General features: G+C 41.2%; 1 protein-coding gene across 1 annotated transcript in view; it reads right to left on the minus strand.

Moving 5' to 3' along the window:
* Window positions 1–23,397: 23,397 nt before the first annotated feature.
* Window positions 23,398–27,109, minus strand: part of c21h22orf23 (chromosome 21 C22orf23 homolog) — a 20,586-nt gene continuing 16,874 nt past the window's right edge. The window contains exons 4-6 of the mRNA XM_051648427.1: window positions 26,985–27,109; window positions 26,572–26,672; window positions 23,398–23,715 (exon numbers count right to left, since the gene is read on the minus strand). The exon at window positions 26,985–27,109 is cut by the window's right edge and continues 4 nt beyond it. Coding sequence (XP_051504387.1) covers window positions 23,614–23,715; window positions 26,572–26,672; window positions 26,985–27,109 — 328 coding nt within the window. The 3' untranslated portion in view covers window positions 23,398–23,613. The remainder of the gene's footprint in view (window positions 23,716–26,571; window positions 26,673–26,984) is intronic.

Below are 27,109 nucleotides of genomic sequence, written 5' to 3' on the forward strand. Positions count from 1 at the left end.
GTGAAATTCATTTGCACAACTCTTCAAGTAGCATTCAGTCCTCATCCATCTATAAAAGATGCCACCTCTGTGTTGCTATATGCAAGCATGGATCAAAGAGGCCAAAGTCACGGAAGGAGAGTAAGAGGCCATGGCAGAGGGGCCCAAAGAAGAGGAGTTTGCATGCGTGGTGGAGGAGCCGCAGCAAGAGGAGAAAATAGAGCTAAGTTTCAAATGAAATTCAGACAACAATTATTGACCATGTCATCAATCATGGATTCTCCTTTAGAGAGGCTGGACAAAGGTCCAGCCCATTCCGAGTCAGAGCACTGTGGCATCTATTGTCATGCTTTTTTGGAATGAGAACAGGTAAGTCACAATGTTATTGTATACCACTGTGTATTTCAGCTTTACTGTATTGCCCTATTGGCAGAACAAACTGTCCCATTTATGTAACTGTCATAATGTCAATTTTAACATACTTTTTGCTTTTACTTTATAGAATCCACACACTACCACACACTGGTGGCAGAGGAAAGATCTTTAGTGTTGAACAGGAAGCTGCCATTGTAGTTATGGTCATGGCAAACAATGCGATCAGACTGCGTGAAATCCAGGCAGCAGTAATTGCAGATCAGGGAGCATTTAGAAATATCAACAGTGTGAGTTTGGCAGCTATTGATAGAGTCCTTAAATGAAACCATGTCAGAATGAAGCAGCTGTACAGAGTTCCATTCCAAAGAAACTCTGACATCGTGAAGGTATGTGCAGGTACAGATTTGTTATTGTAATGCCTTGTTATACCATACAGTTTACATGCAACTGGAATAATTTGCTTTATGAATTTGCTTTTTTTCTTAGAGAATAATGGAGCTTGAAGCTGAAGTGGCACATCACAAATTAATTTATGTGGATGAAGCCGGCTTCAACCTCTGTAAGGTGAGGAGACGCGGGAGGAACATCATTAGGCAGAGGGCCACTGTTATAGTGCCAGGTCAGAGGGGTGCCAATATCACCATGTGTGCTGCCATCTCTAATGATGGTGTCCTTTGCCACATACCAACTATCGGCCCATACAATACAGAACACCTCATCACATTTCTTGATGCACTGAATGAAAGACTGGTTCCACCTGAAGAGAGAGGGCTGTTGAGGCCTGGCATGACTCTGTATGTCATCATTTGGGACAATGTTGCCTTCCACCACTCTCACCTTGTGAATGAATGGTTTGCAGCACAGCCCCAAATGATGATACAATTCCTCCCTGCATACTCTTCTTTTCTGAACCCAATTGAGGAGTTCTTCTCTGAATGGAGATGGAAGGTATATGATCACCGGCCATATGAGCAGATGTCCCTCCTGGAGGCAATGAATGCTGGTTGCCTGGCAATAGGTGCAGAGGACTGCCAGGGATGGATACGCCATGCAAGTAGGTACTTCCCTCGGTGCATTGCAAGGGAAAACATACAATGCAATGTTGATGAGAACCTGTGGCATAATCGTCAGGAATGAATTGACTAAATGTGAAGCTCTGAGTAATTCAACTCTTTGTTTTTTAGATATTTCCACCCATAAGTTTCCTTTGGTTACAGAATTCAGCATTTCTGAGTTTGAAAAGTATCATTTCATATTGATAGCTGTATTTTGTATTTTGTTGTCCATTGTGTAATGATTGATTGAAAGAATATATTAATTTGACCACAAGTTGTGGTGTTTGATGGAAATATTTGCTTTTGTTTCATGTTTTGTGAGTGTTGGAGCATTTTGCAAACAAAATTATTCATTTTGGCCAGTGAGATTCCATTTTAGCCTGTGTGTTAACTGTTTTGAAAATGTGATGTCAGAGTGGACAAATGTGTTTAAGCAATCAATAAAAACTGTAATTGTGTGTTATTTTTAGTGTGTAAGCAATTGTAAAAAACTGTAAATGCTCTGTAGTGTTTATATATTGACTGGGTGTGTGTGTGATCTGAAAGCATTGTTTGATTTTGAGCACAGATTAAATAGTTTTGAGGCGATTATTTGATTTTCCCATTAGAGTCAGGAGTTTTGTGAATGGAGTTTGAAGATTTGGTTATGTGTTTAAAGTTGTGATAAAATGGTTGAAGGTTTCAAGAAATGTGTTCTAGCAATTCAGAAACACTGTAAGTAAAACATATCCAAAGGAATTTTTTATATGTTTTGGATTTTATGAGTTGTATCTCCCAGGATATGTTGCCCTATTAAGGTACAAAAAAAGTCAGCATCATCAATATTTCTGTGTTTTATTTGATGCAAAAATGTATGAGTTTCTGACTTCTCTAATTTTAAAACATATCGTGTGTGTGTGTGTGTGAGAGAGAGAGAGTGTGTGTATGTGAGAGAGTGAGTGTGTTAGTGTTTGTGAGAGAGTTTGTGTTTGTGTGAGAGTGTGTGTGTGTGTGTGTGAGAGAGAGAGTGTGTGTGGGTGGGTTTGGGTGGTTTATGAGGACATTTTTTCAGGTTACAAACTGGTAATTACAAGGGTATTATGCTATAAACGTGGTTTATGAGGACATTTCTAAAAATGCATAAAGTTTTTGTGAGGGTTAGGTGTAGGGTTAGGGTTAGGAGATAGAATCTATAGAGTGTACAGTATAAAAATTATTATGTCTATGGAGAGTCATCATAAGGATAGCCACACTAACGTGTTTAGTTTTAAGGTTGCATATATGACATGTGGAAGTGTAATAAACTCTTTCTCATACCCCCTATAAGAAACTAAAGAGTATGTATCTTAAGATGCACGTTGCCTGTTTTAGGGTTAAGAGGCACTAACTTATATGCCCCTCTTGTTAAATTAACCAACTTATGTTACTTAGGTTATGTTCTAAATGGAGTTTTATAAACAAGGTTCAGGAGGTGCAAGGTAAATTAATCCGACCAATCACATCGCCTGAGTGAGCGTATATAAACAGCCGCTTACCTCTACTTGGCATCAAGTCTTCCGGCATTACGCCCCACCCGTACTTGAAGATGTCTCAGGAACTCGACCTGTTCCCCTCCGACGACGAATTCTCCATCGCTCCGCACTCCCCACAACAGCTTGTCAAACCCAGGATCATCTCTGGTTCCCCCAATGCCTTTCCTCAACCTCCAGCAGCGAATTGAGGCCACCAAACCTCACGCTCGGAGACCTCTTCTCCCAGGCACTGCCGCAGGATTATCACTTATCCCCCTCCCTCAAGAGCTTCACATTCCTCCTCATCGTATGCCTTTTCCATGCCAGATCGCCATTCCATCCCCAGCATAGCTAAATGGACCGTCAATGGATTACGACATGCTCTAGCCACTGCAGATATCACATAGCCTAGGCATACAAACAAAGCCCAGCTCTTCGAGTTGCTCGTCGCCACTAAACGCGGCGATTCAGCCATTTCTCCTACCCCATCTCCACCTGCTAAATGCCCAAAATCGGCAGCCTCTAACCCCAAATCTGCGAGAATCCTTCCTCAGCCATCCAGCTCCAGTGGCAACAAACACCCGGAGGTAAACACAGAAGTTCAGCTCTTGCGCGGAGCCTCCAGTCGCGCAGCATGTGTCACTATCCCCTCCTCCGCTGAATTGCCTCCTACACCCTCTCGCCCTTTCCAAGCTTCCATTGCAAATCTCCACCCAATAACGGATTTTTCTACAATCCCATCTCCCTTCACGCAGCAAGCCAATCATCTGTTCTCCAAATTTTCCACTGTTCATACAGGCTATCGCCTGCATCCCTCAACATCAGTCCTTCCAAATGCCTCCACCTTTTCCACACAAACCATTCCTCCTGCCTCCAGCTTCCCCTCTACTCCTTTCTATCCATGGGTCATTGGAGCGGATTCCTGCATGAGGCTGCCTCCGCCAGTCAATTCCACTTCAGACCCATTCCCTTCTTTACTTTATCCCTCTTCTATTCATCATTCTAACCCCACACACACCAGAAAAACTCCTTGCACGAGGTTGCCTCAGCAAGTGAATCCAGCCCCAAATCCTTTTCTGGATTTTCCCGACTTCCCTGATCACTTGCCTTCATTTACGTTGCAGACAGCAATACCTCTCACTATTCCTCAAAATGCTGTGGTTTCAGAACCCCTGCCAGTCTCCAACCATCTATGCTCTCAAATTCTAGCAGGTGCGAACACAGACATTTCTTCTTTACTTTCAACAATCCCTTAAATGTCAAATGTCAAATGTCAAATTTATTTAAAAGCACAATTAAAAACAACCATTTTTGACCAATGTGCTGTACATCGAAGTATAAAACAAAAATAAAACATTATATAAATTGACATCCAATAAATAAACATTATGTTATATAAAATATATCCAAAATATTAAACATAAAATCCTCATTGATTAAAAGCCATGAAAAATAAATAACTCTTAAGATTTGCTTTAAACACATATACCGTTTCAGCCGTTCTGATATAATCCGGAAGACTATTCCAGAGCCTAGGTGCAGCCACAGTAAACGTGCGGTCTCCTCTTGATTTGATTTTTGTTCTAGGGATTGATAGTAATCTCTAGTTTGTTGATCTGAGCGTTCTCCCAGGGAGATGTTCTGAAAGTAGTTCTGGTATATAACCTGGTGCTAAGCCATTTAGAAATTTATAAACCAGAAGTAGGATCTTAAAATCAATTCTTTGGTGAACTGGCAGCCAGTGCAATGATATTATAACTGGTGTAATGTGATCCCGTTTCCAAACTCCAGTTAAAAACCTAGCAGCTGCATTTTGCACCATCTGTATATGGCATTACAGGAATCGATCCTAGTCATAATCAAAGCGTGGATCGCCTTTTCCAGGTTTTTAAATGAAAGAAAGGGTTTTACTCTGGCCATCGATCTAAGATGGAAAAAGCTAGACTTAACATGGTTAAACTGTTTGTTCAGCTTAAGTTCATTGTCCAGGAGCACACCCAAATTATTTACACCGGCTTCTCCCGGCCCAAAAACTATAACCTCAGTTTTGCTCTCATTCAAGTTTAAGAAGTTTAGGAACATCCAGGCCTTCAGGTCCGCAAAACAGGCCAGGAGAGGATCCAGACAACTTATAGAATGCTTCAAAGGCAAATAAATTTGGGTGTCATCAGCATAACAAATTTTGTGAAATATTGTGTTTTTTAAAAATTGACCCCAATAGCAACATATACAGGGAGAACAGAATTGGAGCAAGAATCGATCCTTGAGGGATACCACACGTCAGTGGAGCTGAGCTTGAGGAGAATTCTCCAATCTTTATAGAGAAGCATCTGTTTTTAAAGTAAGACTTGAACCAGTTTAGAGCATAAACTTTTATGTTGACACCAACAGTCGGGTAATAAGAATGTTATGGTCAACTGTGTTGAAAGCAGTGCTCAGATCTAAAAGAACAAAAACTATGGGGCAACCAGTGTCACTAGTTATAAAAACATTGTTTAGGAATTTTACCAAAACTGTCTCTGTAGAATGATATTTTCTAAAGCCAGATTGCAATTTTTCAAATATCTTGTTTCCTTCCACGAAGCTCTGAAGTTGTTGTAGCATTACTTTCTCTAAAATGTTTGATATAAAATGGAGTTTTAACATAGGCCTAAAATTTGATAGCACAGTCGGATCCAGATTTGGCTTTTTAATAAGGGGTTGAACTATGTTTCAAAGAGTCGGGTACAGTTCCAATTTCAAGACCTTTGTTAACAATATTTAGCACACTAGGTCCGATCACATTGAACACCTGTTTTAAGAGATGTGGAGGGATTGCATCCAGAGACGAGCCATTTGGCTTCAGCTTACTAACAATGCCTTGTAGAGTAAGAAATTTGTTACTCTCCCTTCTTCTTTACCTCTTACTGCACCTATGGTCTCCTTCTGCCACAACCTTCACTCTCTCTCACCCACTCGCTTCTCTTCCATAGTCTCTGCATCCCTTCCCTCCACTAACCATTTTCTCTTCACTTGATTTAAATGAAGCTACAAATGCTCTTTGCTCAACATTAACTTCTTGCCATGATAGTGTCTGTCCTCTTACCTCCAGGCCAGCACATGCCACACCCTCCAGCCCCTGGCTGTCGGAGGCACTTTGTGATCACTGAACTGAGCAGAGGGCTGCAGAGAGAAAGTGTCACAAGCCAAAAGACCCTGCTGATCTGTGTAAATATCAATTACTTCTCTCCTCTTTTTCTGCTAAAGTTTCTGCTGCTAAAATTGATTATTACCAGAATGAGATCAGTAATATTTAAGATTCCCATAAACTATTTTCAACCTTCTCACCTCTTCTCTATCCTCCTCCACCACATCCTACTACTTCTCTGACTGCTGATGACTTTGCCACGTTTTTTTACTGACAAGGTAGTCAGCATCAGCAACCAGTTCTCTATACCTAACACCCACAGCCAGCCTTATGACCTTACTGTCTCAGCTCGTATCTCTGCCTGCCTCTCGGACATTTCGGCCTGGATGAAGGAACGACACCTTCAGCTCAACCTTGCCAACACAGAACTCCTCGTGATCCCAGCCAACCCATCTGTTGACCACAGCCTCACATTTCACCTTGGTTCAACTACACTAACACCAACCAGAACAGCCAAGAACCTGGGAGTGGTGGTAGATGACCAGCTTAACTTCACTGCACACATCTCATCAATCGCCCGGTCTTGCAGATTTGTGCTTTACAACATCAGGAAAATCAGACCTTTCCTGTCTCAATATGCTACACAGGACTACTGCAATGCTCTGTTGGCTGGCCTTCCAGCTAACAAAATTAAGCTACTGCAGATGGTCTAGAATGCAGCAGCATGTCTGGTCTTCAATCAGCCAAAAAGGGCTCATGTCACCCCACTATTGATTTCACTCCACTGGCTACATTTAGCTGCCCACATCAAATTCAAGGCTTTGTCTCTGGCTTTCAGGACAGCCAATGGAACTGCAACCTCTTACTTCAATTCACTTCTTCACTTCTTCAGGTCTTTGCTCCAACTCGCTCTCTGCGGTCTCACCAACGCCTGGTGGTTCAATCATGAAGAGGCTCAAAGTCTATTTCACGATCATTCACTTTCTCTGCTTCTTTGTCGTGGAATGAACTTCCAACCTCCACACGATCTGCTGTTACCTTCTCAACATTCAAGAACCAGCTGAAAACACATCTATTCCATGAGCACTTAACAAATCCACACAAATTGTACTTACCACTGCACTCAACATGCACTTAATGTGCAAAACAAATCCTTGTCTGTCTCTTCTGTGCTAGCATCTTTACTACTCCAGCCACTGTGAGAACTTGTCAGTCCTATACTGCAGATGTTGTTAAACTTTGTATGACAAATTGCTTGCTATGTGTCTCATTTGTAAGTCGATTTGGATAAAAGCGTCTGAATGAGTAAATGTAAATATACACCTGTGGGAAATTATCTCTAGCAGCTGTTCTGTTACAGTGAAAGCTGGAGAGAGATAAAAAGGGAGACCAGACCGCTGAAGGGGATAGTGACACACAAAGCCGTGATCGTGTGTGTGTGCATTTGTCCTGCTGAAAAGCATTAGTGTGTGTGTGCATTTGTCCTGCTGAAAAGCTTTAGTTTATGTGTCACCAAAAAGTGTGTGAATAAAGCCTTATGTTGGATTGTTTAACTGGCTCCCGCTTCCTCCTTCCCTAAGAGAACTAGAGACTTGTTACAGTGGTGCCGAAACCCAGGATTAGGAGGAAGAAAATGCTGCCATGGAGTCCTCGGTGCTGGCCGAAGTGTTCAAGACCCTCGACAGCATCCACCAAGAAGAGTGATTCGCTGGCTGGGGAGGCAGTGCCAGGGCCGTCTATGTCAGCTCCATGTCAGGAGGACATAAGGGAGGGGGAATTCTCGTCTTCCCCAGCCCTTAGAGGATTCCTTGTAGGGGATTTCCCTCTGGAGCAGACACGAGATGAGACTCTTCAGCATGCCTTTGACCAAGTGAAAGTGATTGATGGTCAACGCCTCCAGCCAGACATTACACTTGCATATCCGTATTTTTCAATTATCAAGGATCGGTTGTATAGAGTGACGCAGGTTGCTCAGATAAAGGAGGATACAATACATTTGTTAATACCGTCGAGCCGTCTGGAAATGTTAATCCAGACGGCTCATTATAATCCGATGGCGGGTCACTTAGAACCATCTAATGGCCTGTTTCTATTGGCCGGGAATTCGCTGGATCCGCCGGCCACCCCAAAAGCACCATTGCGCCCCCTTCCATTGATCAAGGTCCCTTAGAAAGAATTGGTATGGACCTCCTCGGGCCATTAGAATGGACAGCACACGAGCATCACTTTGTGTTGGTTCTGGTGGACTACGCAATGCAATATCCAGAAGCAGTGCCTCTGCGCAACATTTCAGCGTGAAGTGTTGCAGAGGCACTCTTCAGAATCATCTCCCAAGTGGGGATTCCAAAAGAAATCCTCACTGAACAGGGCACTATGTTTATTAGAATCAGAATGAGCTTTATTGCCAAGTACAGGTGCATCTCAATAAATTAGAATGTCATGGAAAAGTTCATTTATTTCAGTAATTCAACTCAAATTGTGAAACTCGTGTATTAAATAAATTCAATGCACACAGACTGAAGTAGTTTAAGTCTTTGGTTCTTTTAATTGTGATGATTTTGGCTCACATTTAACAAAAACCCACCAATTCACTATCTCAAAAAATTAGAATATGATGTCAATCAGCTAATCAACTCAAAACACCTGCAAAGTTTTCCTGAGCCTTCAAAATGGTCTCTCAGTTTGGTTCACTAGGCTACACAATCATGCTGATCTGACAGTTGTCCAGAAGACAATCATTGACACCCTTCACAAGGAGGGTAAGCCACAAACATTCATTGCCAAAGAAGCTGGCTGTTCACAGAGTGCTGTATCCAAGCATGTTAACAGAAAGTTGAGTGGAAGGAAAAAGTGTGGAAGAAAAAGATGCACAACCAACCGAGAGAACTGCAGCCTTATGATTGTCAAGCAAAATCGATTCAAGAATTTGGGTGAACTTCACAAGGAATGGACTGAGGCTGGGGTCAAGGCATCAAGAGCCACCACACACAGACATGTCAAGGAATTTGGCTACAGTTGTCGTATTCCTCTTGTTAAGCCACTCCTGAACCACAGACAACGTCAGAGGCGTCTTACCTGGGCTAAGGAGAAGAAGAACTGGACTGTTGCCCAGTGTTCCAAAGTCCTCTTTTCAGATGAGAGCAAGTTTTGTATTTCATTTGGAAACCAAGGTCCTAGAGTCTGGAGGAAGGGTGGAGAAGCTCATAGCCCAAGTTGCTTGAAGTCCAGTGTTAAGTTTCCACAGTCTGTGATGATTTGGGGTGCAATGTCATCTGCTGGTGTTGGTCCATTGTGTTTTTTGAAAACCAAAGTCACTGCACCCGTTTACCAAGAAATTTTGGAGCACTTCATGCTTCCTTCTGCTGACCAGCTTTTTAAAGATGCTGATTTCATTTTCCAGCAGGATTTGGCACCTGTCCACACTGCCAAAAGCACCAAAATTTGGTTAAATGACCATGGTGTTGGTGTGCTTGACTGGCCAGCAAACTCACCAGACCTGAACCCCACAGAGAATCTATGGGGTATTGTCAAGAGGAAAATGAGAAACAAGAGACCAAAAAAATATAGATGAGCTGAAGGCCACTGTCAAAGAAACCTGGGCTTCCATACCACCTCAGCAGTGCCACAAACTGATCACCTCCATGCCACGCCGAATTGAGGCAGTAATTAAAGCAAAAGGAGCCCCTACCAAGTATTGAGTACATATACAGTAAATGAACATACTTCCCAGAAGGCCAACAATTCACTAAAAATGTTTTTTTTTATTGGTCTTATGATGCATTCTAATTTTTTGAGATAGTGAATTGGTGGGTTTTTGTTAAATGTGAGCCAAAATCATCACAATTAAAAGAACCAAAGACTTAAAATACTTAAGTCTGTGTGCATTGAATTTATTTAATACACGAGTTTCACAATTTGAGTTGAATTACTGAAATAAATGAACTTTTCCACGACATTCTAATTTATTGAGATGCACCTGTATATACACACACACATGTTCTTGTGCTCAGAGCTCTGAAGCGTTGGCCAGAAGGCAACAGTTCAAAAAGGTAGTGGGCAGGGTTAGTGGAGTCCAGAGTGATTTTTCCAGCCTTTTTCCTCACTCTGGAAGTGTATAGTTCTTGAAGGGGGGGCAGGGGGCAACCAATAATCCTCTCAGCAGTCCGAACTGTCCTTTGTTGTCTTCTGATGTCTGATTTTGTAGCTGAACCAAACCAGACAGTTACTGAAGTGCAGAGGACAGACTCAATGACTGATGAGTAGAACTGTATCAGCAGTGCCTGTGGCAGGTTGAACTTCCTCAACTGGCGAAGGAAGTACAACCTCTGCTGGGCCTTTTTTGCAATGGAGTCAATGTGGGTCTCCCACTTCTGGTCCTGTGAGATGGTAGTGCCCAGGAACCTGAATGACTCCACTGCTGCCACAGTGCTGTTTAGAATGGTGAAAGGGGACAGTGTTGGGGGGTTCCTCCTAAAGCCCACAATCGTTTCCACTGTTTTGAGCGTGTTCAGCTCAAGGTTGTTTTGACTGCACCAGACAGCCAGCTGTTCAACCTCCCTTCTGTATGCAGACTCATCGTCGTCTCGGATGAGGCCGATGACAGTGGTGTCATCTGCAAACTTCAGGAGCTTGACAGAGGGGTCCTTGGTGATGCAGCTGTTGATATAGAGGGAGAAGAGTAGTGGGGAGACACCAGTGCTGATTGTACAGGTGCTGGAAGTGAATTTCCCCTGTCTCACAAGCGGCTGCCTGTCTGTCAGAAAGCTGGTAATCCACTGACAGATAGACGTGGGAACAGAGAGTTGGTGTAATTTAGTCTGGAGAATAGCTGGGATGATGGTGTTGAAAGCCGAACTGAAGTCCACTAAAAGGATCCTTGCATATGTCCCTGGTCTGTCCAGATGTTGCAGGATATGATGCAATCCCATGTTGACTGCATCATCCACAGACCTGTTTGCTCGATAAGCAAATTGAAGGGGATCTAGAAAGGGTCCAGTGATGTCCTTCAGGTGGGCCAACACCAGTCTCTCAAATGACTTCATGACCACAGACATCAGGGCGACAGGTCTGTAGTCATTAAGTCTTGTGATTTTTGGTTTCTTTTTGGATGGGGATGATAGTGGAACATTTGAAGCAGCATAGGACTTCACACTGCTCCAGTGATCTATTGAAGATCTGTGTGAAGCCAGCTGGTTAGCACAGGATCTAAAACATGCAGGTGAAATGCCATCTGGGCCCTGTGTTTTCCTTATCCTTTGTTTTCAAAAGACGTGGCTCACATCATCTTCACGGATCTTAAGTGCAGGTTGAGTAGCAGGAGGGGGGAGGAGGGGGGTTGCAGGAGGTGTTGGTGTTTGTGTGAAGTGAAGGTCAGAGTGGGTGTGGGGTGTGAGATTGGGCCTTTCAAATCTGCAGTAGAACACATTCAGGTCGTCAGCCAGTTGTTGGTCCACCACAGGGTTGGGGGTAGGAGTCCTGTAATTCGTAAGTTGTTTCATGCCACTCCACACTGATGCAGCGTCATTAGCTGAAAACTTGTTTTTCAGCTTCTCAGAGTATCTTCTTTTAGCCACTCTGATTCCCTTATTCAGTGTGTTCCTGGTGTGATTGTACAAGACTTTATCCCCAGCTCTGTATGCATCCTCTTTGGCCTGACACAGCTGCCTGACTTCCACTGTAAACCATGGTTTGAACACAAGAGAATTTGCTCCAGGCTCAAGAACGTCAAATCCGGCTGTATAATAGGAGTACTCGACTATGGGAATTTACACTGGGAGATAAAGTCCTTGTATTGCTCCCCACATCGAGCTCTAAATTACTCACCAAGTGGCAAGGACCCTTTGAGGTCACACAGCAAGTTAGCGAAATCGATTATGAAGTGAAACAAATAGATAGAGGCGGAGCACATCAGATTTATCACCTCAACCTCCTAAAACTGTCAAGAGAGGCAGTCCCCGTGACTTTGGCGATGGTGGTTCTGGAGAGGGAGGAGCTTGGATGGAGGTGAACTTAAAAGCCACCAATCGAGTCACCCTGGTCACTTATGGAGACCACCTCTCACCATCCCAAGTCATAGAGGTTGCCAGGTTGCAAGGAGAATTTTCCAACGTGTTCTTGCCTCTTTCCGGTCGTATGAATCCCATAGAGCACCATATCGGAACGACCCCAGAAGTAGTGGAACGTAGTCGTCCCTACCGATTACCCGAGCACAAAAAAGAAGTGTTTTAGGAACAATTAAAGGCTATGCTGGATATGGGGGTCATAGAATAATCCCATAGTGACAGGGCCAGCCCGGTGGTTTTGGTTCCTAAGAGCAACAGCGCGGTCTGGTTCTGTGTAGATTATAGAAAAGTCAATGCAGTATCTAATTTTATACATACCCAATGCCTCGGATTGATAAGCTGCTCGATCAGTTAGGTGCGGTTCGCTTTTATACGAATTTAACAAAGGGATATTGGCAGATCCCCTAAACTCCCATGTCCTGTGAAAAGATGGCATTTTCCACACCGTTCGTATTACACCAATTCGTGACACTTCCGTTCGGTTTGTTCGGGGCCCTGGCTATCTGGATGACATCATTATTTACAGTAATGATTGGCAGCGGCACCTGCAGCATCTGAGGGTTGTCCTGAGGTTGTTGAGATGGGCGGGACTCACGGAAAACCCAAAGAAGTGCGCAATTGGGCGGGTGGAAGTACGATATCTGGGCTTCCACTTGGGTCATGGGCAGGTGCGAACCCAAATTGATAAAACTGCAGCGATTGCAGCCTGCCCAAATCCTAAGACCTAAAAGGAGGTGAGACAGTTTCTGGGGCTGGCTGGCTATTATCACAGGTTTGTGCCTAATTATTCGACCATCACCAGCTCGCTGACTGATCTGACTAAAATGAGGTCACCAGATCCAGTCCAGTGGACGGAGTTGTGTCAGCAGGTGTTCACTCGGGTGAAAGCTGCACTTTACGGTGTGTTGTTATTGCACTCTCCTGACTTCTCTCTCCCTTTTATCTTGCAGACGGATGCATCGGACAGGAGGTTGGGAGCGGTACTGTCCCAGATGGTGGAGGGGGAGGAGCGCCCCGTGCTGTAAATTAGTCACTGAGTGAGACTAAGTACTCCCACTGAGTGAGACTAAGTACAGCACGATAGAGGAGTGTTTGGCCATCAAGTGCGTGGTCCTCACCCTCTGGTACTATCTGTTGGGTGTGCTTTCACCCTCTGTTCAGACCACGCCCGCTCCAGTGGCTCCATCGCATGAAGGATGCCAATGCATGGATCACCCGCTGGTACCTAGCTCTCCAGCCTTTTAAGTTCGAAGTGGTCCACTGGCCGGGGGCGCAGATAGCTGTGGCGGATTTCCTCTCTAGTAATGTCACAGGCCGTATGGCTCCCCGGCCTGTGTCAGGCGATGGGGGTGTGTTGTGATGTGGGCATGGCCGAGCGACGTCTGTGGAGAGTGAGGCCGGGAGAGGAAGAACGGTAATGATTTACACCTGTGGGAAATTATCTCTAACAGCTGTTCTTGTGTTACAGTGAGAGCTGGAGAGGGATAAAAAGGGAGTCCAGACCGCCGGAGGGGAGAGAGAGAGAGACGCACAAAGCCGTGATCGTGTGTGTGTGCCTTTGTCCTGCTGAAAAGCCTTAGTTTACATGTGTCACTGAAAAGTGTGTGAATGTAGCCTTATGTTGGATTGTTTAATCGGCTCCCGCTTCCTCCTTCCAGAAGAGAACTAGAGACTTGTCACAAACATCTTTTGTAAAACAATGTACAATACAAATAAACTCTTATTTATTTAACTGCTATCCTTTCATGGCTATCTTGAGAACATTTGCATGTTACATGCCATACTTTGGTTGACATATCAAGACGCACTTGTAAAAAACTACAAATTGAATCTGACCACTCTGCACATAAAGAATGATTATGATGGATGGATGAATTATCCTCAATTAATGTGTGTGTGTGTGTGTGTGTGTGTGTGTGTGTGTGTGTGTGTGTGTGTGTGTGTGTGTGTGTGTGTAAATTAAGGGCCAAGTAATCAACCTGCCTTTGTGATAACACTGTCAAATTTGTTTCACCCTCTTACAAATAATTGAAAATGGACTATTTAAGACTTCTCTGAAAATGCAGTTAAATGCCATGACCTGGAGATCAGAATGAGTAGATTGTTGGGAATTGTCACAGAGTAGGCCTACTGGAAAAAGGTCAAGCACCACAATAGGCAAATTACTTGAGCATTTACCTTAATATCAGAAGCTTTACAAATTATGTCAGAGGTAAGTGCTCTTTTTGATAATTATTTTATAGCACTTGACTCATGGGGTAAATACTAAAATTTGGTGTGCAGTTTAACCTCTGTCTACAAGTTTTATGCTTAACAATATACCACTCAATACAGTGCCAAAGGACAGACATAAGAATTTTGAGGACATGAGGGTAAGTTCTAAATTGCACTTTCACACTAATGATAGGCCTTTGATCCAGATTGTAGAACAGATTAAAAAAAAAAAAAAAAAAAGCAAACACAAAACATTTAACATTCACATTTAATGAATATTTAAAGAGCATGCAATATTTACTTATGCAGTAATAAGTTCATTACATTAATAATATGATTTGATCAACAAACAATCATGCGTTTTTTTAATTTGTTATTAAGTTTATTATTATAGGTTAAATGTGCAATGTAGGCTTACAGGACTGAATTTGCTAAAAAGTTTTACAAGTTTCTCCATCTGCATTAAGGTTAATAGTGTGTGCCCAATATTCTTCAGAGTAACTCATGGAAGAAATTGAAATTTCATTCTGAATTCAGAATTAATGTCATCCCTCAGTGCCTCAGAAGGTCACATCCTTCTTGCCTTTCCCGCCCCTTGAAGAAATAAGGACATGTCCATCTGACCCTATATTTCTAATATGTTTAAAGAGCATAAAACCTATTAAGGAAGATGTTATTGTTCTGAACATATTTTTTCAATATTTACACATGTGCATATGCAAAATATACACAATATTCACATATGGCCTACACATATGTCAGACTGTTGCCCTGTGTAAGCCCTTAAATCACTCTCATCAGACAGCTGTCTCTCAGAGATGTCTATTAATTTCTAACAGCCATTCTGGGGAATGTTAAGGTAATTTTTTATTTATTTATTTTTATTTATACAGGACACGTGCAGGGTGGTGGAGAGATAGTAGAAACTGCCCCAGCTGTACAGAGAGATTCCCTTACTGATCAAGTGCCCATGTGATAAACCAGAACATGGTCCTACGAACCCCTGCATAAGACAATGTAGGCTATATAATCTAAAAAACATATGCATAATTTAATTTTCAAGTAAAAATATGAACATAGTTACTAATACATAATTTAAAATGATTTAATAATACATTGTTTCATACCAAATATTTTGTTGTAGTTATTATTAATATTTTCTTAAGGATATCCATAAAAAACATTCCTTGTTAAATAATTTAGGTATAACCTTTAGCTGAATCACTTACATGGCATAATATATGTTTACCAGCCAGCAATATATATCATACATATGTTTTGATCTGGGTAAAACTGTTTTGACGAAACTAATTTTACCTATAATATAGAAAACGTTCCTTTAACATCATAAATTATGTTTTATAAAGAAATATCAGTTATTAAGTACTACATGCAAATTATATTTCCATCATATTTCCATATAGGCCTATTTCTAAATTTATTTATTTTAGAAATTAAGCATTTATAAAAGTAATATATAATAATATGTTTGATTATGGTCATTTACATGGTAATGAAAAAAACATTAAACTGCTGTAATGAAAAATTTATTTGGCATACATAAACAGCACTTTTAGCATAACATTTCCTTTCCTATGTGCTCCTTTCAGACAGGTAGATATGATTAGCACTTCCTAAAAACTAAAATAAAAAAATAATTAAAAGAAGTTCAGTTTCATAGACAGGGGGTAGCTCAACTTACCCTCTTGCTCCTCTTAACCTAATCTCTCAACTTTATATATTTACAAGATGCAGACAAACCATAGACCACTTGGATTCTAACCAATTTTTTTATTTCAGGTGCTTTTAGCACCATCTAGTGGTTATCATTAGAACTATTTACTATCAGAATGCAATAATGAGTTTTAATGGAAAACTCACATATGTTCTCTCACATCTTTTGCTTTTAGAGTATTTGAAGTTCATTAAGCATTCTTGCATAAATAATATTTTGTGTGTGAGTTTTCATACTTGTAGGAATGCTATACTGTATATTTGCAACTACGTCAAGGAGACCCTTATAGGAACAGAGCATCGTGCCGTGAACCCTTCGTTCTTGTGTCCCATTCCTCAGAGTACAGTATTTCTCAGAAGCAGTTCAGCCAGAAGAAATCATTTAATGATGCCATGCAGCCTCTTTCAAGAGCATGCACCAGGGCACCTCTGGCCCTGCCTGGCATTTAATGCCCATTGATTTCCACAGAAGAACATGTCAGATTTGTTTATTTGAATAAACAGAGTTTTATTCTGACTTGCAGTGGGGACTTTAGAGAGAGCTGAGTTTGTGTATGTGTTATTGTCAGAAAAAGTCAGAAAATATGAGCTATGTTTTGCTTTCAAGAACAGTAGAGCATTCCGCTGATTTTTGAATGTGAATGATGCCATTTACATTTGGCAAATTTGAATATAAAATATCACAACCGAAATACGAAAATATTATAGGATCATAGTTTAGCTTTATGAGGAAAAACGTTGGTGGATAAACAGAAAAGCAGGCTACTTTTACTCTATAATTGAATTTAAATACAATTTTCATGTATCTGTAATTCATCAGGGTTCTACCACCCCTGGAGTCGTGAGTTTGAATCTAGGGTGTGCTGACTGACTCCAGCCAGGTCTCCTTTGCAACCAAATTGGCCCGGTTGCTAGGGAGGGTAGAGTCACATGGGGTTACCTCCTCGTGGTCACTATAATGTGTGGTTCTTGCTCTCGGTGAGTTGCGCGTGGATGCTGCGGAGAATAGCGTGAAGCCTCCACACACGCTAGGTCTCCGCAGTAACGTGCTCAACAAGCCATGTGATAAGATGCGTGGGTTGACGTCTCAGACACGGAGGCAGCTGAGATTCATCCTCCGCCACCAGGATTGAGGCGAGTCACTTTCCACCACTAGGACTTAGAGTACATTGAGAATTGGGCATTCCAAATTGGAGAGAAAATACAATTTAAAAAAAATCTACTCTTCTAGTAAAGAGTAGGGGTGTAATCCTTGTGTCCAGGCTAAATTCCTCTTATTAGCCTTTTTCAATCATGGCCTACTAATAATCCCCATCCATTAACTGGCTCTATAACTCTGCTCTCTCTTCTCCACCGATAGCTGGTGTGTGGTGAGCGTACTGGTGCACTATGGCTGCTGTCGCATCATCCAGGTGGATGCTGCACACTGGTGGTGGTTCAGGAGAGCCCCCTGTTCACTGTGTAAAGCGCTTTGAGTGTAATGTCAGAAAAGTGCTATATAAATGTAACGTTCATTCAACGTTCAATGAACCGATTTTTCAGCTGTAAGCTTTATTTACAATATCACCGGCCAGTAGGTGAGAGACAGAGCGCGCATTAACGTCTGCCAGTATGAGGTCATTAATACCTTCACTAACAGGACTCCCTGCTGAGTTAATGGTACCAGCAACTGGAAAAGCACATCAAACATGACAGAAAAAATCGTTCTGTCACCCCCTAAATCACTCTTTTACAATTGTTTATGTTTACGTGGTGAACTCCTGTTGTTATCTTGGTGAACTCCACGTCACAGGGAATCAGAGAGAGAGAGAGAGAGCTGCAGTGAGTTGGTATGTTTGTCACCTCTCCACCATTCTGTTTGAGATCTCAGCAAAACAGCAGGCAAGTGTGACACCTTGGCCAAAATCAAGTTTTTTGGAGTCGTGAGTGTGACGCTGGCTTTAGGAACTCGCTGAATTGGTCTTTCGGTCATCTCCAACTTGAAAAGAGTAAAAAACTTTAATACGATACTCGAAATTCAGTTGTGCTGAGGATATATAATTGATGGAGCAAAAAGTACACACGGAGAGGTGCGGACGGACGTAAAAACCTAATGGCCCTCTGTGGGCTAGTTTGTTTGCTTAGGGTTGCTGTGTCATATCCTAAAGATGGCGCCAGACTAGCAGACTTCATACAACTTGATTTAGGCTGAGGGTATCAAACTTGCAGGCTGTTTTCCTGAGATATCGTTATTTTCAGTCAGAGGTATGTCAAATTGCCGATACAATATGGTGAAGGGGTGACAGACATAAGGACAACCCCGAATCTCATTCTCTGATTCGCTATCATGTGGAGCTACCAAATACATATTGCAAACTATCAACTGTTAACGTGAACAATTGTAGCTTATGCTTAACATAGTTGAACACTGAAACGTATTTACTTTTTCAGAATAGTCCATTAGACATGAAGAAATGTTATCGTGCATCAACATTTTAAGTTCCACCAGAGCCCCTCCCCCTGGTTCCACATGCATGTTGGGGAAACTCATTAATATTAATGTTTGCACTGCCCAGTAGAACCAAATATCTCAAGAACAGAATATACAGTATTGTAAAACCATTCTTTCCTAACTTGCTTTGCATTACGTGCCCAGGTCGTGAACTGTCTTCATGTTGTGCGGAGCTTCGGTCTGAGGTGTCGGGTTTATTTGTGGCCGAACTCTCGCACAGGTGTCCTGTCTCATCTTGTCACCTGTTGCATGCATCGCATGGTGTTTGCCTTGCGATGTATGCTCAGGCTTTGTCTGGTGTGAGAATGCACGGCATTGCTCTGTTGGCGTTGCCGTGCATTCTCTCGTCTTATCTGTTGGTTGGCATGAGCATTGCCTTATTGTCTTGACGATATGCGCTCGTGCCATTCGGGTGTCTGTGTCTTGTGAGAGCATGTGGCTTTGTTTTGTTTCTGTATTGCCATGTGTCTCTCTGTCTTGCATCATACCCCGCCTCCTTGTTTGCCTATTATTAGTTCATTAGTCACACCTACCCTGTCTGTTAACCTGTTTGATTTCTCTCCCTATTTTAGTCTCCTTGTGTGTGCTGTCTGGTGCTAGTTCGTCTTGTTTCATGTTCATGTCAGTCTGTCTTGTGCTCCTGTTCCTGTCGGTCCTGGATTCAGTTTGTCTGCCCCAGCCCAGCTTCAGTGAATTCCCTGCGCTGGACTGTATTTTTCCCCTACGGGGTAGTTTGTGTTGGTTTTTGTTTATTTTTTGTATAAATAAATCCTTTTGTTTTTACTCTGCATTTGGGTCCTGCATCTGGTGATTCTTGACACTTAACACCCTCCTCCATTCCCAGCTCCACATCTGTATAGCAGCTTGCCTTTAGTTTCATCTGTCTTGTTTTGTGCTCTAAGACAACAGTTGATTGCCAGTATGGAATTCCTATCTTCAGTGCATTATTGTGCCGCCTTCTTGATTTACCAACTTGTTATTCAGTATTTGAAGTTCGATTAAGTGTTATGCAAATGAACAATTGTATCATGTAGCACTGTCAGAAATGTAAAAAATAAATAAAATAAAATAAAAATTGAACAATGTTGTAATAATTCTGCTGGATCTGTTCTGTTTCTCCAGGGGGGATTTATTTGCTGCACTCTTCTCTGTCCATGCATGGCTGAACAGAACCATACATCCCCAACACCAAAAGATTGCTTGTCTATAAGTGAATAAAATATTTATTCAAGTATTCAAGTCAATAATCATTTGATGGAAGTGGTTCTGACTGAAACCTAAGCCTTAATGCTAATCCCCAATCTCCTCGAAGAGATGCCGACTAGAACTTCAGTTCAGCATGTACAACTGCGATTAGCAAATGAGGCAAACTAGGTAAATGAGGCTCATCTTTAAATTAGTTATACAGATCGCAGACTGACCTGCAGAATGAGTGTGTGTCCATCAGTGTGTGTGTCAGTGTAGCATGAGACATAGTTGAGATGTTCTCTCTGGTCTGTATGGAGCTGTCACTGATAGATGCTGTACATTATTGATGATGCCAATTAAATATGTAGAGGGACAAAACCGACTTGATGCCTAAACATATACCATACTTATTATTTCATCTTAAAGTTAGCATATGAGATTCAAACATTAAAGAAACAGATTGTTCAGTAATAATGACAATTCTGAATTATACTTTCTGTAGATAGAGTACAGTTTGAACATGGCAAGGATAGATTTCCCAGACAAACAAATGCATGCATTCAGACATAATTAACTAATATAATGGCACTAAAGCATAATGAATTGTCCATTATATGGTTTGCAGTGTGTGTGTGTGTGTGTGTGTGTGTGTGTGTGTGTGTGTGTGTGTGTGTGTGTGTGTGTGTGTGTGTGTGTGTGTGTGTGTGAGAGAGAGAGAGAGAGAGAGAGAGAGAGAGAGCGAAAGAGTGTGTTTGGGTTAGTGTGTGCACGCTGTCTCAGTCTGTGGCCATGGATGTGTGATCTAACAGTAGCTGACAGGGAGGTTGGAGGGCACTCTCTAGGGTCCTCAGGCTGGGCACTCTACACCACATACAGCAGAACTGTTCCCTGTCCCACTGAGCTAACAATCAGCACACACACCAGTAACGCAGAGCCCAAGTGTGTAAGTGTTTTAGAAAACCTACGTTTACATTTTAGTATGTGCATATCATTTGTTAAATGCATTTGAATGTGTTTGTCCTTAATGCATCTTTATTCGCATTAATATAATTTTATACATTCATATATGTGGTGTATTTCAAACTACACCTCTACCCATGTCTGCACAAACTTAAGTGTGCATCTATAGCATCTCGACCAGATACACACTGGTGAACCAATGGCTCGATCTGTTAGACCTTTTACATTTAACATGAGGCCAGTCCGCCTCTTCTTGACTAATTCATCTAGTTAAGAGCTCGCTACCACTAACATGAGTGGACAGCTATGCGTCGGGTGGAGACCTCTCCAACACCCCTCAGTCTCTGAGGAATCCAGCCCTGAATTCACAGCTTCCAAACCACACACATACTACACAACATGATACACAAGCCACTGTGAAGAAATCAGTAAGAATAAGCCCTGCTTGTTAAGAACAACCCATTTATATTTATAATATATAGCACACATTAATCACAAATATTAACAGCAAATTCAACTGGAATGGTCTTCATAAAGAGGGGGCAGGGGAAGGTACAGTGTGTTTTTTGAAGCCAAGGTCAAAGAGTGGTTGAGAGAGATCGATGCCATGATTGCTGGTGTGTGAGATGGATATTCACCAGTGACCCCCTGTCCCCAGACGTCTCATGCAAGGAACTTGGTCATCCCCTGAGACACTCAGACTGACAGTATTCTGAAAATGACATGCTTAACCCAATCATTGTGTGTGTGTGTGTGTGTGTGTGTGTGTGAGAGAGAGAGAGAGAGAGAGAGAGAGAGAGAGATCATAAAGGCTGAGTCTTGATACAGATTTCCAATTTAATTTAGATTACGATTCATAAGCTCTTGATTAGTTTTTACTCAATTTGATATTGATTTATATGGGTACATTTAAGTAATGTCCATTTTGCTTACATATGAAAGAAATGATCTCTCAGCTACCTCTAACTAGGTACATTATGAAAATATAATTTTTACAAATTATATTTTATCATTTAGTTTTTCATCAAATTGGTCATATTTTAATGTATTTCCATACATCCATGTCTTAAAAATGCATATACTGTATATATATATATATATATATATATATATATATATATATATATATATATATATATATATATATATATATAGTTACATGTTTGATGTTTACATGCATAATTTGGACTATTTACAAGTACTTACATTGATCTGTAGAACAAGTGCTAAATGGGCACTGTCTCTTTAAGAGTGACAGAAGGTTCTCACAGGAGTGTTGTTTTGGTTGAGTGAATATAAGGAGAATGCACAGCTTTTTTTTTTAGCACATTCATGTTATGTGTAATTCAATTAAATGTTTATTTTTTGTTGTTTGTGATTACATAGAAATGCACATTTGACAGTAAAGCATTGATTTTGAGTTGGGATGCAGAAATAAATTTGCTTATATTAACAACAAAAAAATCTGTAAAAAGTTAATTATTAATTAGAAGAGGAGAGTCCCTTCTGCTTTCAGAACGAAAGCGAGCCAAGAGCAAAGCGCTTCGAGTTTCATGCGCTCACAATGAACGCAATCAATCTCAGCAAGTGCCTTGTCATTGCGGCTCAGCCCAGGCAATAACAGCTGTCATACTGAACAGGCGAAGCCGCATGATGTGGAGGTGAGGAGGCACGCAAACCTGGGCCAGCAGCAAATCCTTCTCAAATCTCCACGCTCTATTCCCCGTCCTCGGGTGCTTTCCTCTTGTGGCTCCTCGGAAGCCGCAAAAGAAGTATAGCAGGAGGAGAGGGGACCGGCTCCTGCTTTCAGAAGGGCTTCAGAGATCCTCACTACTGGGAGGAGTTTCCCATAGCATCAGCTACTAACGCATCTTTGAAGCGATTGACTTGAAAGGTAAAAGTTGAAGAGGTAATGGAGTGAAGGAGAGCAAGAGAGGAAGAGACTTTCTACATGATTCTTATATCTCATCAACTCCTAATCAACCCTTATGTTTATCTTACTATAAAACAGAGCCAGTCAAATTTAAGTTGCCTTTGATGTAATAGTAGCAATACTGATATATTGCACTACTGCCAACCAAAGTGAGGAGTTAGTCAAGTTGGTCAAGTGAGACAAGGTTTTAATTGATGGTTATGACTTAAGAATCAGTTTTGAGTTAATTAGTGTACAAATCTCTCAAAATACTCAGACACTGTATAAACTTGCTATCTACAACTAGAAGTAAACAATTATTGAAAACTTTCACTGTATGTAATTTTGAAACAGAAATAATTCTGAGGAAATATAACTCATTGTTTAAAGGAAACTGAATGGGAAACCCATTAATTGGTATCTTGCATGAATTAAATTGTGTGTCTACATATCGTTTTTGGCACGCTAATGCTACTTCTAACTGAGAGTAATATTTAAAAACACCTTGTAGTTGCAAAACCATTCAGGCCCCATTCAACAATTTTAATCAGAGTATAATTATAGAAGCTTCTAAAAACGCATATAGTGTACATCATTGTTGAGATGAAAGCAGAAATGAATGAGTTTATAATATTGCTATGGATTGTGGTTTGGTGAGTGACATGGATGTTTGTAAAACAGTCAATAAACAGATACACATCATATTTCTCTCTATGGACAACATGTAAACACATTTATTTTAGTAGCACAACTGCTTAATATGAAAAAATGTTGCAAAGATTGTTAAATTATATTGATATAACCCTATAACAAGACATTTTAATGGTACATATTGACAAGGTATTAGTTTCAGGACAGAGGATGTGATAAAACAATATGAAAAAAAAAAAAAACACAGTTAACACATTATTTTGTGTTTTAATGTTCACACTGTTCATATCAGTGTACACATTATCTGACACACTGGTTTTTACATCACAGTAATTGTTTTTATATTTTCTTTTTCACCCTACCATCATCTCTTTCTCAATATCTCTGTCTGCTTTGTCTTCCTTCTTTTCCATTCATCATAAGGGTCCTCAGTTCTTCACCACGGTTCCTATCAATCTTTTCAAGTTCACAGATTTTCTGTTAAATAAAGATAAAGTTAAAATAGTTTATTATTCAACAGTTTACAGTAGGTCTCACTGCATCATCCAGGCTGTGTAAATCAGCAGTGCAGCTCTAGTTGTAGTACACCATAGTTAGAATGCACACAGTAAAATGTGACTTACAAAAAAGGAACATAACAAGCAATTTGTCAGACAAAAGTCAACAATATCTGCAGTGTCACATTGCCAAGTTCCAAAAGTCACTAGAGTAGTATAGAAGCTAGTACAGAAGACAGAGACAGACAAAGAAACAATTTTATTTTATTATTATGAAATACTAAGTGCAATTATTGTGGAAAGGTTAAGTGTTCACGGAAGAAATGTGTCTTCAGCTTCTTCTTGAATGTTGGGATGGTTTCCCCAGATCGAGTGGAGGTTGGAAGCTCATTCCACCAAAGAGGAACAGAGAAAGTGAATTATTGTGAAATGGAGAACGTAGACTTGGAGGAGTGAGTTGAAGTATGAGGGTGCTGTTCCATCGGCTGTCCTGAAGGCCAAATGTCAGGCAACTACAGGTAGCCAGTGGAGTGAAATCAAGAGGGGGTGGCATAAACCCTCTGACTGATTGAAGACCAGTCACGCTGCCACGTTCAGGACCATCTGCAGTGGCTTAATTGTGCTAACTGGGAGGCCGGCCAACCGAGTGTTGCAGTAGTCCAGTCTTGAAATGACAAGAGCTTAGACCAGGAGCTGCACAGCACATTCAGACAAGAAAGTTATGATTTTCCTGATGTTGTAAAGCACGAACCTGCAAGACAGGGCAGTTGATGAGATGTGGGCAGTGAAGTTTCACTTCCAATTTCCTGGCTGTGATGGATAGTGAGGTTGTGGTGAACAGATGGGTTGGCTGGGACCACAAAGAGTTTTGTCTTAGCAAGGTTGAACTGAAGATCTCCAAAAAGCAGGCAAAGATATGAGCTGAGACAGTGGGGTCGTCAGTCAGGCCTTTAATCGGTCCAAGTGATGTTGTGTAGATAGAGAAGAGGAGAAGACCTTGAGGGATCTGCCTGCGAAGTATGACTTAAACCAGCTAAGCACTGTTCCTGTGATGCCCAGGTAGACATGAGGATCTGGTGGTTCACTGTGTAAAAAGCTGTAAATATACAGGTGCATCTCAATAAATTAGAATGTCGTGGAAAAGTTCATTTATTTCAGTAATTCAACTCAAATTGTGAAACTCGTGTATTAAATAAATTCAATGCACACAGACTGAAGTAGTTTAAGTCTTTGGTTCTTTTAATTGTGATGATTTTGGCTCACATTTAACAAAAACCCACCAATTCACTATCTCAAAAAATTAGAATATGGTGACAAGCTAATCAACTCAAAACACCTGCAAAGGTTTCCTGAGCCTTCAAAATGGTCTCTCAGTTTGGTTCACTAGGCTACACAATCATGGGGAAGACTGCTGATCTGACAGTTGTCCAGAAGACAATCATTGACACCCTTCACAAGGAGGGTAAGCCACAAACATTCATTGCCAAAGAAGCTGGCTGTTCACAGAGTGCTGTATCCAAGCATGTTAACAGAAAGTTGAGTGGAAGGAAAAAGTGTGGAAGAAAAAGATGCACAACCAACCGAGAGAACCGCAGCCTTATGAGGATTGTCAAGCAAAATCGATTCAAGAATTTGGGTGAACTTCACAAGGAATGGACTGAGGCTGGGGTTAAGGCATCAAGAGCCACCACACACAGACGTGTCAAGGAATTTGGCTACAGTTGTCGTATTCCTCTTGTTAAGCCACTCCTGAACCACAGACAATGTCAGAGGCGTCTTACCTGGGCTAAGGAGAAGAAGAACTGGACTGTTGCCCAGTGGTCCAAAGTCCTCTTTTCAGATGAGAGCAAGTTTTGTATTTCATTTGGAAACCAAGGTCCTAGAGTCTGGAGGAAGGGTGGAGAAGCTCATAGCCCAAGTTGCTTGAAGTCCAGTGTTAAGTTTCCACAGTCTGTGATGATTTGGGGTGCAATGTCATCTGCTGGTGTTGGTCCATTGTGTTTTTTGAAAACCAAAGTCACTGCACCCATTTACCAAGAAATTTTGGAGCACTTCATGCTTCCTTCTGCTGACCAGCTTTTTAAAGATGCTGATTTCATTTTCCAGCAGGATTTGGCACCTGCCCACACTGCCAAAAGCACCAAAAGTTGGTTAAATGACCATGGTGTTGGTGTGCTTGACTGGCCAGCAAACTCACCAGACCTGAACCCCATATAGAATCTATGGGGTATTGTCAAGAGGAAAATGAGAAACAAGAGACCAAAAAATGCAGATGAGCTGAAGGCCACTGTCAAAGAAACCTGGGCTTCCATACCACCTCAGCAGTGCCACAAACTGATCACCTCCATCCCACGCCGAATTGAGGCAGTAATTAAAGCAAAAAGGAGCCCCTACCAAGTATTGAGTACATATACAGTAAATGAACATACTTTCCAGAAGGCCAACAATTCACTAAAAATGTTTTTTTTATTGGTCTTATGATGTATTCTAATTTTTTGAGATAGTGAATTGGTGGGTTTTTGTTAAATGTGAGCCAAAATCATCACAATTAAAAGAACCAAAGACTTAAACTACTTCAGTCTGTGTGCATTGAATTTATTTAATACACGAGTTTCACAATTTGAGTTGAATTACTGAAATAAATGAACTTTTCCACGACATTCTAATTTATTGAGATGCACCTGTACTAGTACACACCCTGTGGCAGCATTCATACTCTACTCTTAAATTATCAAGACTAAAACTGTGGGTGCAGTCACACTGAAGAACTGATTATGGATGGTGTTGTTGGTGCGTGTGATGTTATTGCCTCGTATGTCTGTATTTGTGTCTTTACCTGAGAAATTTCTGTGTTTATGATGTGCTGGTATTGGTGACCTTTTCCAGTGGCCATCATCTCCTCTAAAAACTGCCTTCTGTCCTCAATCTCATCCAAAACTGTTGGTAGGAAATGACATTTAATTATAGTTACAGTGTTACCAAAAGATACTGAAACTGTGCTCCTCTAATGTTTATAAAGGCTGTTAAAGTGTCTCACTAAACATTAGATGTTCTCTAAACTAGGAAAGCACATCACAGAATGTGTGGCATGTAACAAAAAAAACATCACTTACCAAACTATTGCACACTCATCAATCAACATTGTTTAAAGTAATAATTTAATTAACAAACATTATTTAAAGTAATCATTTAATTAACTCAGATGACAGATTCAAATCAACGGAAATTTTAATAGACTGCCTGTCTCACCCTCTTGGAACCTGTCTGTCTGCTGCTCTTTTTTCTCTGTGGAGTCTCTCTGGGAGTGAGTTGGCCCATCTTCCTCTTGGCCAGTAGCAAGAAGATTCTGTAGCTTTCTCTTCTCTTTCTCTAGA

This window comes from Myxocyprinus asiaticus, chromosome 21 (genome assembly GCF_019703515.2).
Source record: "Myxocyprinus asiaticus isolate MX2 ecotype Aquarium Trade chromosome 21, UBuf_Myxa_2, whole genome shotgun sequence".
In the NCBI taxonomy this organism is placed as follows: Eukaryota; Metazoa; Chordata; class Actinopteri; order Cypriniformes; family Catostomidae; genus Myxocyprinus; species Myxocyprinus asiaticus.